Below are 14,593 nucleotides of genomic sequence, written 5' to 3' on the forward strand. Positions count from 1 at the left end.
CGATGGCGTTGTGTCTTGGACAAGTGTTCAGCAAAGACAAAACATTCAGACCAAGGAAGCGGTTTGAACCGGGCACTCAGCGCTTTGAACTCTACAAGAAGGCCCAGGCCTCGCTCAAGTCCGGCTTGGACCTGAGGAAAGTGGTTCAGCTGCCGGAGGGAGAGAACATCAGTGACTGGATTGCTGTTCACGTGGTGGATTTCTTTAACAGGATCAACTTGATCTATGGCACGATGAGCGAGTTCTGCACCGAGCGCACATGTCCCATCATGTCTGGGGGGCTGAGGTACGAGTACAGGTGGCAGGACGGTGACGACTACAAGAAACCCACCAAGCTGCCCGCTCTCAAGTACATGAACCTGCTGATGGACTGGATAGAGTCGCTCATCAATGATGAAGACATCTTCCCCACCAGAGTAGGTGTGTGAGGAGTCTACAGAGTTCAGACTGTTATTAAGTGCACAGCCTAATGCATTGATTGCTGCCTGCGCTGATGTTGGGCTTCATCAATGCTGATGTGTCAGCCCGGAGCGCTGTGCTCTTCCCCTTCATTAACATCTAAAATGGGATGATAAAGTTCAAGCAGAGGTTAATTAAACGATAAGGTTGGCATTTAGAGGAGATCGAACAGGTCAATGTTGTGTTATTTTATCTCAGCACCAGATTTGATAATCAACGTTTATTAGTGGTGAGAGTTCCATGCATAATGGAGGAGTGAGCTCAGCCGTTAGCACAGAAAGCAAAACGCTCCTCTGTCTGAACCAATCAGGGGCCTCTGTCTGGATTTGGTGTGATTTTCCTTTGGGAGCTCTGGTTTCCTCCTACAAATTTCCCATAGGTGTGCATGGGTTTCGTGTATTTGTTAGCCTGTGATAGATTGGCAATTTGTCCAGGCTGTTTCCAAACCTTTTGTCTAATGTGTCCACAATCCCCCAGGATACCCACAAAAATGGGTGGACAGAATAATGAGATGTAGAACAGCAGAGGCGCTGATTGTGGTGGACTGGTCTGGGTAAAATGATCCAGGGCCATTTTTTAGTCCTGCAGTCTGTCCCAGACGTATCAATCCAAATGTAAGATATAGTGATCATACAACTGACACCTGACACTTGACACCTGGTTTCTTAGGGGAGGTTTTTCCAGAAGATTTTGTCATTCATCCATCCATTTTCTATACAGCCTATCCCTTTTGGGGCTGGGGGGGGGGGGGGGGGGATTTAAAAGAAAAAAAAACTTTTTTTTTTTCTTTGAAATCATTTTTTTTTTACTCTGTAACTACGTAGCAGAAGTACCCCCTGGGTTACATGTACCCCTGGCTGAGAACCACAGCTTTATTTCACCCTTACTTAAAAATGTATAAAAGAGAGTATTTCAGCTTTTGTCAGTTCACACAAAGCCTGGAGGCAATTTTTGAGATGGACTGAGGCCTCATGCAACAGAAAATTGTCTTGTTCTACATTTCTGAATGAAGGTGCAATGGATTATTATGTTCCAGGCCCTACCTCTTCTCTTTCATGTCTGCTTTTAATCGACACAGTACCTGAAAAGAGGCCGTGCTCTGAATTCTTGTCTCTGTAATAAATTAGCCATGCAAATCAGATTTCAGCGAGTCACCAACTTGTACTCAAAGATATATCTATGGAGGAGAAATAATATTCCTCGCGGAATATTACATGTGCTAAATGATGGTTTCAGTTCCAGAAAATGGTAACTCAGTTGGAAGTCTTTCTCTAACACCTCTCTCCTTTCTTCACACTAGGTGTACCTTTCCCCAAGAACTTCCAGCAGGTGTGCAAGAAGATCCTGAGCCGTCTCTTCAGGGTGTTTGTGCATGTTTACATCCATCACTTTGACAGCATCTGCAGCATGGGTGCAGAGGCCCACATCAATACCTGCTACAAGCACTACTACTACTTCATCTCTGAGTTCAACCTCATTGATCACTCTGAACTGGAGCCTCTGGTGAGACAATAGTGTGACTCACGTGTGCGAGGGTGAGGACAGAGAGCAAGAGAGGAGAGAGGATCAGATGGATGTTTTGTGTCGGGAGGGTTGCCGGTATCACTCGCATAACTGTCGGTTTAGCAGAAAACAGGAGCCACTGTGCCTTCTATAACCTTGTTGTGCAACATGCTTGGTGAGGTTGAGTTCTGTCTTCATGTCAGTGTGTTTTCCACATGCAGAGAAAAGAAAATAATAGCAATTTTTGTCTACTGCAGCCACACAGACTACACTTAGTTTTACTGTGGGCATACAACACACGTTGTCCCAAAGATAATAATAATTTTCCATTTGACACGAGGAATGGAATCAGCATTCACTCCCCTCCGTTTTTCCATCATGAAGTAAATTCCTTTTATAGAAAATGGCTTGGTGCAACAACTCTCATAAGAGACGTTGCTGACTTTGTGCAATCATGTAATGAGGCAGAGTTTGTATAGTTGTTGCTTTTTCCAACAAAGGGGCCTCCATCACAGATGAGCAGATGGAGAATGGTTCTCAGTGAGTCAATAAAAGGCTTCAGTTATCATCTTTATTAAAGCCAGGCTGTGTAACTCCCCTCGCAAAGTGAAATAGGGATGAGCCATTTATATCAACACACTGTAGAAAAGATGAATCTTGTAGACAGATCCTGTTTTATTGTCCCCCCTTTAGTACAAGATGCAATCCTTTTTCTTGTTTGTCTCGTAGGAGCAACAGTCGTAATGTTCTTCATATTGGCAGATTGCACTTCATAACAATCATTCATTGAATTTGATGTGTTAAACATGTTCTTTGTTTTCTTTTCCTACAGAAAGAGATGACAGAGAAGATATGCAATTAAACAAAACCACATGGACAAAGGAGTTTACATTTTGACGTTATCTGAGCCCCGTGACAAATCATCGGCTTCCAAACACTCAAAACAAAGAACAATTTTACATAAAGTTGTATGAGTGGTTTTCTAAGCAAAACTGGGAAGGTCCACTATCTTATCACACTTCTTCAGACGGTGGCCCTGTGCCTTCACAGAGGTTTTTACTTACAATAATTATGGTGCTTCATGCCATCATTATAGGACTTGGTGTTGGTTTATAATACTACATCTCCTGTATTCACTTTTTTTTTCTTTTTTCCCGTGCATGTATGTTTATGTTTGACCTTTTAATACACAGTGAGTCTTTTTTTCGTGAATGAAACTTTGTTTTTTGTTTGATGTCAGTGTTTTTATAGATTGAACATAAAAATGCAGCCTAAAAAATGATCATTGGTTTTGCAAATGTGTTTTTTCTATGTATTTCACTGCATCTGAAACTGCATCATGATTTCATCATCAAAGCCAACAGAGAAAAGACAGAATGCCCCCCCCCCCTCCCCCCCCCACACACACTATTATATATCTATTATATTACATTTCTAAACATATATCTGTTTTTAAGGTTTGGTCTGCTACACAGGCTGAATTCAGTTTGAGGCCAAAACCAACAAAAAGATGGTTTTCATCATATAAGTGTGGACGGGGACAGACCATAAACTAAAAAATAACAGTGATGAAACATTGCAAGTATGTGGCGTGAGCCCTGCTTCCTCTTGCCGGTGATGAACTGCCAAAATGGCAAGTTTAAATACAGGTCATCATCATGCACAAAAAATCCCCACTACGTGGATTGAGGTGTGGCGAGGACTGAAGCCAAGTGACGCTGCAGTGACAGCAGTCGTCTCGACCAATGGAAGACTTAGGTATGCAAAAGAAGGCGGAGCAAACGTCTGTTTATGTGTTTTCCCGCCCTGTGCGTCACCGACTGCCTGACTGATGGATCCCAGCTAGCAATGGATGCTTGCATCAGCTGTCAGAGACTTTGACAGGGAATTTCGCTGGTTTGGACACAGGGTCCAGGTTAGACGGTTTTATTGCATTTATATTTTCGTTTTTTGGAGACCTGACCGGTCTGTAAATACAACGTAGCGAATGGAAGATAATCGGCAGGACTAGCTAGCTAAGGGTTCTTGCTAGCTAGCTGTGGCTAACAACAATAACATAACGTCGGATTGTACAGTCAGCAGTTAGCGCTGACTCCAGCTGTTCTAGCGGTCTTGTTAATCTTCTATAAAATGTTCCGTCTTGGTAAGGCTGCTCAGGTTAGTCTAACATTGCTAATGTTAAGTAACGACGTGGCTATTTTTACCTGTAGTGCTGGCTGTCGGTACACACTTGCTAGCTAGTGAGCTTCATAAGGACACCAACAGTAAGATAAATATGTTCTATGTTTTGAGCTGGTGTAACGCTACATGTTATAGCTACCTGCTATCGTCTTTAACGGCAGTCCAGTGCATTCAAACGACGGAAAGCTAGAGCTAACCTGTCATACAGACTGGACTTGAACCTTCTGCAGCTTTTCTGTCACTCAATAGCCGCAAACAAGCAGGGACAAAATTTGACATTAGAGGAAACCTTTCTGACACTTTTATGCACGTCAAGATGTGATTAATAATTGCTCTTGTTTCATTTTTTATTGATGAAATTGTTAGACTTACCACCGCTCTCTAGTGATGTTTTATCGTGTATATGTATGCCTGTGCTGATGAAGTTTGTTCCAGATGAAGTCAATATTTGTCATGTACTCTCAGTTGGCAGATATGGTGAGGTACAGCACGATGACAGAGTTGCAAGCCTTCCAGCATTCACTACAGGTGGGATCTGAACTGCTGATAATACTGATGAAACCTCTAACTTACTGAAACATGTTGTCAGATACGACCAGGCTGCCGGAAAGTTAGTCCACAGACTGTCGAGGTTATCTGCACAGAAATGTACATGTTCTGTCGCTCTGCATGAGTCACACGCTGTGACTGGTTGTGTAAGTGCTTCTGGTAATATCCAGAATGAGATAAGGCCTGTCGTGGCGTTTCCTGTCATCACATCAGGGTAGTGTTGTGGCAGAATGTCACAGGGGAATATAATCAGCAAGGCTGTAGTACACAGTGTGGGTCATTTGTGTCTGCAAAAGATGGTACCATGAGGGTTAGTCTATGTTTTATTTGTTAGCCTGCTAGAGACTGTTTTGTAGGGTGTTTTAGAAACTTATTAAACTGCTTTAACACTGAGAACAAAGTGTGAGAATTATGTATTCCTTCTCATGCTTTCTCTACTGTGCCACGGCCTGATCTCTCTGGCTACTCTCGCACTTTCCCCCTCTCTCTCTCTCTTCCCCTCCATGTGGCCTCCTTCTCTGTGTTACAGGGTAACTCCCTGGCTGTGGGCCAAGTGGGGCAGAGCTGCGGGGGAACGCAGGAGAATGGGATTGCTTCAGAGGAGAGACAGCACCTTTCCCAAGGCCCAGCAGGTACAACGGCTCTGATTCTGCTGAATCTAAGGGTGCATACAGTAACACAGAGGCAAAGCCTGTGTCATCTTAACTCGTTAGCTTACATGTGAGTTATTCTACAGAAATTGAGAAAAGCCAGCCAGTGAACATCCCAGATGCAGCTAAAAGAAAGAAGAAGAAAAGAACGAGAGCAACAGACAGCTTCACGGGCACCTTCGATGGTAATGAAGCTAATGTTAACAGTAGAAATTTGATCTTTTATTCAAAAGATAAATGATAACAGAAACACCCACTGCAGGCTCATGTGTCATGTTTTCTTCAGATCTATACAAACTGACAGATGAGGTGCTTGGTCAAGGGGCTTATGCTAAAGTTCAAGGATGCGTAAGTCTGCAGAATGGACACGAGTTTGCTGTGAAGGTGAGTACGGATATTTTGTAAGCAACACAACACAGATTAATGCCACTTGTTCAAATCTGGCCTGTGTTGTACCTGATGGACAACCTTGCCAAAAAAAAGTTGTGAAACTAGTTTTAGATACATTTATTTGCAGTGTATGTACTTAAAGGGAATTGTGCAAGGGTTATCACCCTCATTCAAAGGGTCTTTACATAAACAGTCTTTTTTCATAAGTTTGCTGAGCACACAAGGTTTTCTACAGCAACACAGTGTTTAGTTAAACTGAAGGATAAAGGTAATTTAAATGGTAAATGGACTGCATTTGTATAACGCTCTTTGCAACACGAGTCTGCATTCACCCGTTTCACACAGCAGCTAAGCCACCTGCTCATTACGAGTGTTACCCATTCAAGCACAACATTGAAATTTTGAGGTTCAGTATCTTGCCCAAGGATACATCGACCTTCTGATAAGTGGATGACCACTCTACCTCCGGAGCCACAGCCGCTGACAGAATTGATACCAGCACAGAATAAGACTCAATCCAAAGCCAGCTTGTGTGTTTTAAAATTGAAAAGTGAAAATGTTTACATTTTAATTCAGGCAACTAATAGTGTTTTGTTCTGCAAAGATCATAGAAAAGAGTGCAGGGCACAGCCGCAGCAGAGTGTTTCGAGAGGTGGAGACTCTCTACCAGTGCCAAGGAAACAGGTGAGTGTATTTACTACGAGCAATGTTTGATCTAAATTAAAGCCCCACAGAATGAAACAGATTCTGATCGTTGGCAAATACCTTGATGCAGGAACATTTTGGAACTGATCCAGTTCTTTGAAGACAGCTCCTGCTTTTATTTGGTGTTTGAAAAACTGCGTGGAGGTAAGAATAAATGAATAACTCATCAAGTACATCGGCATACACTCTGCTTCTCCAGATGACTCATTATACGCACACCGATTGCTGCGAGTGATTGTTTTCTCTTCCTTCAGGCTCCATTCTGACACACATCCAGAACCGAAAACACTTCGATGAGCTGGAGGCCAGTAAGGTTGTCAGGGACATCGCCCAAGCTCTTGACTTCCTACACACAAAAGGTAGGTCAGCATCCGAACAGTCCAAAGAGGAAAGCTGTGGATTTATTTCATGGCGTCATGGTGAAAATGTGTTTTTTCTGCAGGCATTGCCCACAGAGACCTGAAGCTGGAGAACATCCTTTGCGAATACACTGATCGGGTAAGTGACTTTTAAGGGACAGGAAGCTTTCAGAAGTACATTTTCTCAAGTACCACAAAGGACATGCTTGTATGATGTGATGCAGTACTGTGCTACTGATGCACTTAGTGGCATACAGAGTATCTAAAATTGGCTCCACGTTGATGAAACACAACATTAAAATGTTCTTGCCCATATTTGTTTGTGATAAAAGCACAATATAATATTCTGTAATAGCAACACTTTTTCCTCCATCTGTCTACTCAGGTGTCCCCAGTTAAGATCTGCGATTTTGACTTGGGAAGTGGAGTGAAGCTCAGCAGTGCCTGTACGCCCATAACGACTCCAGAGCTCACCACACCGGTAACAGTCTGGTTTTGAATTCATAGCTAATAAAGTCCAACAAAAACAGTTTAATGGATAGCAGCGACTGGAAACTTCATGCTCTTTATGTATTTTTGCCCTCTGTCAGTGTGGTTCAGCAGAGTACATGGCTCCAGAGGTAGTGGAGGTGTTCACTGATGAGGCCTCCTTCTACGACAAGCGCTGCGACCTTTGGAGTCTCGGGGTCATCCTGTACATCCTGCTGAGCGGCAGCCCCCCCTTCACAGGCCACTGCGGCACTGACTGCGGCTGGGATCGCGGAGAAACCTGCAGAACCTGCCAGGTAAGGTCGCCCAGTCAGCTTCTGTGCTTGATCGGTCTCCGTCTCACCTGATACTCCTGTAAGTGTTCACTTCCTACAGTGTTTACATAACAAAGCTGCAGAGTTCTTCTTCTGTCACTGACCTGAAACTGTTATTCCACCGTGTCACAGTCATGATATTACTGTTTTTGCTGAGGAAGCTGGGACCTAAATGTTTACATGTTTCACTACAGCAACAGCAGTAACATGTCTTGGAAAAACTGACTCTTTTTTCCTTCTTTTCATCATTACTGTTGCTCATTACTGTTGTAGTTAATTGATTACAGAAGATGGTTCATAGAAGGTAGTTTAACAAAGCTGAAACGATTAGTCGGTCAACAGGAATTTAATTGCCTACTATTCTGTTAACGGATTAATCATTTAAGTAATTTTCAAAGCAAAAATCTTTTGCTATTTGCCAAAATTCTGGAGACCAAACTATTAATCAAGAAAAGAACCAGTAGATTAATTGCTAATTGAAATAATCGTGCATGTTATGCAAGGCCCCCGGGCAGAATCAAATGTGACAGTCATATAGTTTGTATTAAGAAGATAGAATATCAGCTGTTCAGTAAATATTGTTTGCCTGCCACATTCGGGCTGTGCTCCTCAACAGTAATCATGCTCCACCGGGCATGGCTGCGTCATTTTGCGGCTGTGACATGACATTCCAGACAAGACTTGTGATTCACGTGTTTCAGAAGCGGCTTTCTGCTCTGCTCCACTGAAAACACACGGCCAGTCTATTTTTACAACAGACAAAAAAGAAACCATTCAACTACCTGGCCCGCTCACCTGTAGTAGAGGCACAGATGTCAAGGAAATAATCAAGTCAATGAAATCTGAGCGAGTCAATGAAATTGTTCAGGCAAAGTGCTTCTGATTCGCTCCCGGTGGAGTATGAAGCCACGCAGAGGACAAGACAAAACCAGACTGCAGCAGCGCCTGGTGGACTGAAGCTGTTAGTTTGCTTATATCTAATCTAAATCTGTTCTGTAAAGCATTAGAAACAAAAAGCATGTGTGTGTCTGTGGAGCTTGATTTTGTTTTTACTGCATCTGTTCTTCTGGACATGAGTTGTTTTCCTCTGCTGTCTCCTGATTATCACTGGAGACTGGTTTTAATGTTGAGTCTGTTGGCTGGAGGAGACACTGGAGGAGCAACATGTGGCCATCAGCAGATTTTCTTCTGTAATTAGTGTCTGATGTGTGCTTCATGCTGGAAAACGCACACATGCAGACACTACTGCTGGGCCAGATTTAGGATGCAGCGTGTCTTCATTGGACTTCAGTTTTACAGGATGTATTGTCTCCTCAGAGTCACCTGTTTGAGAGCATCCAGCAGGGCAAGTATGAATTTCCAGAGAAGGACTGGGCTCACATCACAGAGGGGGCCAAAGACCTCATATCCAAGCTGTTGGTTCGGGACGCAACTCTCCGCCTCAGTGCTGCTCAGGTCCTCAAGCACCCTTGGGTGCAGGGGGTGGGTGTCATTATATCTGAGCACTAGAATGGCTGTTCTTGACTTGGTGCTCTAATATTGTTGGATACAAAACCACTGCATCGCTCATCCAGTGCTATTTTTACCTTATTTAAAATGTGATTTCACATCAATTATTCATTTTCTGTTTTTACAGAACGCTCCAGAGAGAGGTCTTCCAACTCCTCATGTTCTACAAAGGTATGACAGCTCAGACAGTCAGGTCTAAGGCCAGGATCAGACTGCACAATGCTTTTTGTTTTTGACGATGGTCACCGTGTCAAGTCATTTTACACGTCACAGTACACAAGCACAGATGGCCAGTCATCGTTCATGATCGGGCACGAGCAAAATCATCTCAAAAATTGGGCTAGATTCATGTAGTCTGATTCCGGCATGATGTATTTGTGAAGTTTCTAAGGTGCTTTAAACAAAAGTTTGTATTTTTAAAAGCTCTATGGAGGACATAGATTCAGATTAAAGCAACAGAGACTTTTTTGATCAGACAGCAGACAGGAATCGATGCTACTGAGGAGTAAAAACCTTCAGCTGTCTCAGATCCTCTTCTGCCTCCTCTCTCCTTCCAGGAACAGCAGCACCAAAGACCTCACCCAGTTTGCAGCAGAAGCCATCGCCTTTAACCGGCAGCTATCTCAGCACGACGAGCAGCAGGAGGATGTCGGGGCCATCGTTTGCTCCATGAGGCTTTCTCCTCCTTCCAACTCCAGACTGGCCCGCAGACGGGCGCAGTCCAACGCCCTGCGCACCAGGGACTTCGCGCCTGCCGTGGATGACCTCGCAGCCTGAAGGCCCGCTACTAAGTCCCCTCGTCATTGTGTTCTGACTGATTTTAACCTGTGTGTGTGCGTGCGTGTGTGTGTGTGTGTGTGTGTGTGTGTGTGTGTGTTTTCACAGGAAGCCTGGTAGGATCAGTCAGAGTATCAGAAATGACTGCTCTGTTCTCGGTGTTGAAGCTCTTTCCCATGGCCAGTAATCTTATCACTTAGATAGGGTTGGAGCACCGAGGGGACGGCTAATCCTCTTCTACGGCCTCCTAATTGAAAACATAGTTGACCCTCCTGAGATTTGTCCAGGAATTGTTTTAAGCTGACTGAGTTTTAACAAGAACTGTTTCACTTGAGAAAAGCTTTGAGTTTATTTTTACAGTTCACCGTTTTATTTAGTTCCCCGTCAACGTTGATTAAAAACGTTTTCACGACGACCCCGATGCAGCAGAAACCGCTCTTAATGCCAGCAGATGATATTAAATATCTCATCAGTACATATCATTATCAACACAGCATTACATGGGTGCAGCACAGTTTCGCAGCTGTTTCTGACTGAATGCAATATGATCTCATTTTGATAGATTTTATTTTTCTCGTCGTCCAGCTGTGAACTGGTTAACACTATTTAAATGCTACTCAGTTACTGGAGGAAAGGGATGAGTTCTCACTTATTTCTTGCTTTTTTTTAAGCATGTCAGTGTATGTGATTTGATGTGTGTGGATGTATGTGAGTTAAATGATAAGAATGGACAGCACTTAAAGGAAAAGGAGCTTACAGGAGCTTTTCTCCGCCTCACTTACTGAAGTCATTCTTGTGGAGGCCGCGTAAGGAACAATGTGAATGGAAGCTGACGTCGGAGAAGACGCCCCGATCAAATTGTTTTGTATTTCTTATCATTTCACTTAGACACAAGCTACCTGTAGCACTGATGTACTTTAAAACAAGTCACTTATGTAGTTTATCCCAAAGGGAGAATGATGCATCACAAATGATCAGTTTGCTCCAACAATGTGAATTCGACACCGACAGAAGTATTTATCCTTTAAGGGGTTTTTAACAGCTTTTTATCCTCATTAGAGGCCAACGTTACCTCAGACTTTTCACATTTGCACCACTTTTTTGCACGTTTTGTACTGTACAAACGTGACACCATCCCAAAAACACTTGCTTAGCTTCTTATTGTCTTACTGATTTGATCTCTTAGAGTGTTTTTAGTCTGAATAGCTTGTGTTGGTTGTGTGTAGTTACCGAGGCTTAAAGGGGATTTATGAGTAGTTGATAGTTACGCTTTGTAGATGAAGGATTCCAAACTGAGGCTGAATTGTTTTTCTACAGGTGTTTGTATGTTGTTCAGCTGTGTATTTTTGGTTCTGGTTTTGGTGGAAAGAATAACAGACTGATCATACCAAGACTTTTTTTTTTTTAAAGAAAATATTTGTACTTTTTTTTAATCTTTTTTTTTTTTTCAGTCTTTGAGGACCCTGTCTATGTTTGAATGGGGTCAGTTATGGCAGCCCATCACTTATTTCACCTAACTCTTTAACTTCATGTGTTGCTAAATGACTCGTCCCCTCATTCCACACTGTTGCCATAGACACCACATCCCTATCGGACCCTCATTGGCTTTCAGGAATTGACAAGAGACACATTAGGAAACATCCACGCGCTATGTTAAAGCCCCCTCAATGCATTAACAGTCATGAACAACTCGTTTCCCCCGATCAACTTGTAATTGCATCAAATGAGATAATTGGTGTGCAATGATGGGGTCCCACTGATGTTTCTCAAAGGTCAAACGGGATCCTACGCATAATGCTCTCCATGCAGAGCGTATGTTCATTGGTATGCTGTGTTCTCAATAAAAAGATCCTTCTCTTGTTTATTCTGTGATACATCATTTAAACAATGTGCTCCATATATACATTCTTTATATAGGTATGCTCTTGTTAAGACTTCTTTTAAAACAGACAAGTGCATCCTGCTCTCTCCAACCTCCATGTTTTTAAGACTAAAGGCCTCAAAACAAATGTACATCTATCATAATTTAATATAGGATATAGACAAGAAGCGGTGTAACATTCAACGCCGGCCCTCCTGTGTCTCCGTGTCCTCTGACGTCTCCGAGATTCCTACAGATTTGCTCAGTGGGCACGTGCCAAAGCTTCATCACTTCACTGAACCTGATGATTGGACCGTTTGTCTCAGAGCCCTCTGGCGCCCCCAGCGGTCCATCTTCATAATGACCTGTGGTGTGTGAGCAGCAGCGCGGCAGCAGCTCACTGTGGCGTTAACCTGCCGGAGGGAGAGCTCACCTCCAGACCACAGTCTGCGACACCACATGATGGACGGACGACCACCTCACTGCATGTGAGTCTGATCTGAGGTAAGAGACGCTGAGAATGCAGCATTTTAATGTTGCTCTGTGGTTGTTTTCTGCTCTGTGCGCGGCTGACAGCGTGACAGCAGAAAGGAAAATGTAGTTTTTCTATTTCGATTTTGTCATTGGGGAAAGCTGTACTTTTAGTGGTATTGCCACATGCATGAAATGTTTTGCATGATAATGCCATCTTCTGTGGGTATCACTGATTAATTAAATTTATGGAGCAAAATACTTGCATTAATGGCATTTAAGGAGTTACTTTTGGATGAAAAGTTGAAAAAAAAATCAAATGTTATAGAAACATGTTTTGCATGTGGAAGCCATTCTAAGTGGGTGTAACCAATTAATTCAATTTCTGGAGGGAATTAGTTGCATTAGTGGCATTTTAGGAATTACTATTGAATGAAAAGTTTAGTTTACAAAACATTTCAAGTGTATCAGAATCAGAAATCAGAATCAGAAAAAGCTTTATTGCCAAGTACCATTTTACACATACGAGGAATTTGCTTTGGTGAGGTTGGTGCATGACACATCTATCAAGAAGAAGCAATTAAAAAGTTAAAAATATGACAGTAAGTAAATAATATAAAAATAAGAAAATAAGTAAAAAATACAACAATAGAAGATATAAGAGATAGAAGATATAAAGTCTCACATAACGCCTCTCACACTTGCTATTCTTCTTCAGCCACTTCACCCTCATCTCCCTCTGAAGTGATGAGTTCAGTCACCAGTCAGTCATCTGATCATCAGCTTCTCTTCATCCCACAGAGCTCTCCATGAGACATGGCACTGCCTGAGAAAACCTCCAGACCATCTGCTTCCAAGAAGGTCCCCAAGCAGGGCGCCCGGCTGCGGCACCAGAGCCTGCCCTCCCCGGCGCTGTGCTGCGCCTGCGGCCTGTGCATCATGCTGGCTGGCATCAACATCACCCTGGTGGGAGCTTTCGCCTTTGGCACCTTCATCCCCACTGCCAACCCCCCCATTGTCATCGGGCCTCTTCTCTTAATGATAGCTCTCGCCTTCTTCACAGCCTGCTGTGTGGTCAGCAGGAGGCCCCCGGCTCACAGGGCCCACGAGGCTAAAGGAGGTGAGAAGTGGGGGCTGATGCGGATGGGGACGGCGGCGTTTGAGATGGAGACCAGCGAGCACACGTTGCAGGACACTACGGCTGTCCAGCTCAGCCCCACCAACTCCCCCACCTCGTCTCACAAGTCCAGCTCCAGCCAGGGGGGCGATGCCGCTCCTCCTGCAGGATGTCAGGATGGAGCCGGTGAGCTGCACATGTATGCCAGAGATGTCTGACGTGGGTGTCACTGGAGATAACCCCACCTTAACCTCTGAGTGCAAGCAGACTGCCCAGAACACTTCCTCTATAGAATGGGCTTTCTCATGCCGTCTGAGCGTTTAATTATTCTGCCTTTGGAAATGTGCTGTGCTCTGATTGTAGCTTATTCTGTGTGTTTGTTGCTCAGTTCCAGGATGCACGTTACTTTGCCAGAACAGAAACAGGAACAAGAGATGATACCTTAATCCAAGTGCCTGTTTGTATACCTCTCGCTGTATATAACATCCAGTTAAGGCAGATTATCCTGCGCTCATGTCCTATGGATCGACTGTTGTTAGGCTCGTCTCCATGAGTGTGTCCAGCCAAGCTTCTCTGAGTCATGAAAGCTGTTCCTGTGTAAGTCTGGTAGATCTGAGCCACAGTATTTCACACACTTTGACAAAACTGTTAATTTTCCCCCTTTTTTAAATGTTTGCATCAGCTGCAGTGAGTGAGTCAAGATCTGTGTCAAGTTGGATATTCAGGAACAAATTAGTGAATTGTAGGCCTATGTCATGTTATATTATATTACTATTATTGTGTTACGTCAGTAGATGTTCAGAGCACCTGTGAGTTTTATAAATAAAGCTGAAAGTTGATTGTGTGTTTCTGCTTAAAAATCAATAACTGTGACTTTGGTGAGGATTTAAAGATTAACAATAATCTGACAAAAACAGTCTGATGCACAGAAACCAAACTTTAAAAAACCCCACAATATGTACTATTGTGTCAGGCTTCATATCAAATGCACACAGGCTGTGAAGGTAATTCATTGGTTATCTGAGAAAAGCCAGCGGCAGCAGTGCAAACAGCTCCTTCCCAACATTTTGCCCATCACTTGGCATCTGACTCAACAGCTGCTGGCAAAGGCAAGAGCCCTGTTTACTCACCATTATACATCTGCTGTCCACAAACACAGTGGGAGACACAGTGTGATCCTCGCACATGCAACTTGACCACTGGAAGAGATAACCGAACAGGCACCGCCTCCTGTTATTGCAGTCTGCTGTGTGTGTGTG

The 14,593-nt window shown here is 43.5% G+C and overlaps 3 protein-coding genes across 3 annotated transcripts in view; all 3 read left to right on the plus strand.

Moving 5' to 3' along the window:
* mob3c (MOB kinase activator 3C) overlaps positions 1-3,235 on the plus strand; it is a 5,516-nt gene extending 2,281 nt beyond the window's left edge. The window contains exons 2-4 of the mRNA XM_070961157.1: positions 1-420; positions 1,760-1,962; positions 2,795-3,235. The exon at positions 1-420 is cut by the window's left edge and continues 192 nt beyond it. Coding sequence (XP_070817258.1) covers positions 3-420; positions 1,760-1,962; positions 2,795-2,824 — 651 coding nt within the window. The 5' untranslated portion in view covers positions 1-2 and the 3' untranslated portion in view covers positions 2,825-3,235. The remainder of the gene's footprint in view (positions 421-1,759; positions 1,963-2,794) is intronic.
* A 520-nt stretch (positions 3,236-3,755) lies between these two features.
* mknk1 (MAPK interacting serine/threonine kinase 1) lies at positions 3,756-11,749 on the plus strand. The gene is made up of 14 exons (XM_070961517.1): positions 3,756-3,877; positions 4,609-4,671; positions 5,222-5,324; positions 5,429-5,527; positions 5,629-5,726; positions 6,337-6,416; positions 6,508-6,581; positions 6,692-6,796; positions 6,880-6,935; positions 7,182-7,277; positions 7,387-7,581; positions 8,917-9,081; positions 9,236-9,279; positions 9,666-11,749. The coding sequence occupies exons 1-14, from the start codon at positions 3,815-3,817 to the stop codon at positions 9,883-9,885; spliced, it is 1,461 nt and encodes a 486-aa protein (XP_070817618.1). The 5' UTR covers positions 3,756-3,814; the 3' UTR covers positions 9,886-11,749.
* A 373-nt stretch (positions 11,750-12,122) lies between these two features.
* LOC139330690 (transmembrane protein 275-like) lies at positions 12,123-14,171 on the plus strand. The gene is made up of 2 exons (XM_070961742.1): positions 12,123-12,250; positions 13,019-14,171. Exon 2 carries the CDS (start codon positions 13,034-13,036, stop codon positions 13,550-13,552), a length of 519 nt encoding a protein of 172 aa, XP_070817843.1. The 5' UTR covers positions 12,123-12,250; positions 13,019-13,033; the 3' UTR covers positions 13,553-14,171.
* The last annotated feature ends 422 nt before the right edge of the window (positions 14,172-14,593 follow it).

This window comes from Chaetodon trifascialis, chromosome 4, assembly GCF_039877785.1.
Source record: "Chaetodon trifascialis isolate fChaTrf1 chromosome 4, fChaTrf1.hap1, whole genome shotgun sequence".
NCBI lineage: Eukaryota > Metazoa > Chordata > Actinopteri > Chaetodontiformes > Chaetodontidae > Chaetodon > Chaetodon trifascialis.

What these genes read in the sequence shown, in the direction of transcription:
- mknk1 (XM_070961517.1), top strand. Translation starts at nt 3,815, where the DNA reads ATGCTTGCATCAGCTGTCAGAGACTTTGACAGGGAATTTCGCTGGTTT. An exon ending in AAACCTGCAGAACCTGCCAG is followed by an intron (nt 7,582 to 8,916) that starts GTAAGGTCGCCC and finishes TTGTCTCCTCAG; the next exon opens with AGTCACCTGTTTGAGAGCAT. An exon ending in AGCACCCTTGGGTGCAGGGG is followed by an intron (nt 9,082 to 9,235) that starts GTGGGTGTCATT and finishes CTGTTTTTACAG; the next exon opens with AACGCTCCAGAGAGAGGTCT.
- LOC139330690 (XM_070961742.1), top strand. Translation starts at nt 13,034, where the DNA reads ATGGCACTGCCTGAGAAAACCTCCAGACCATCTGCTTCCAAGAAGGTC.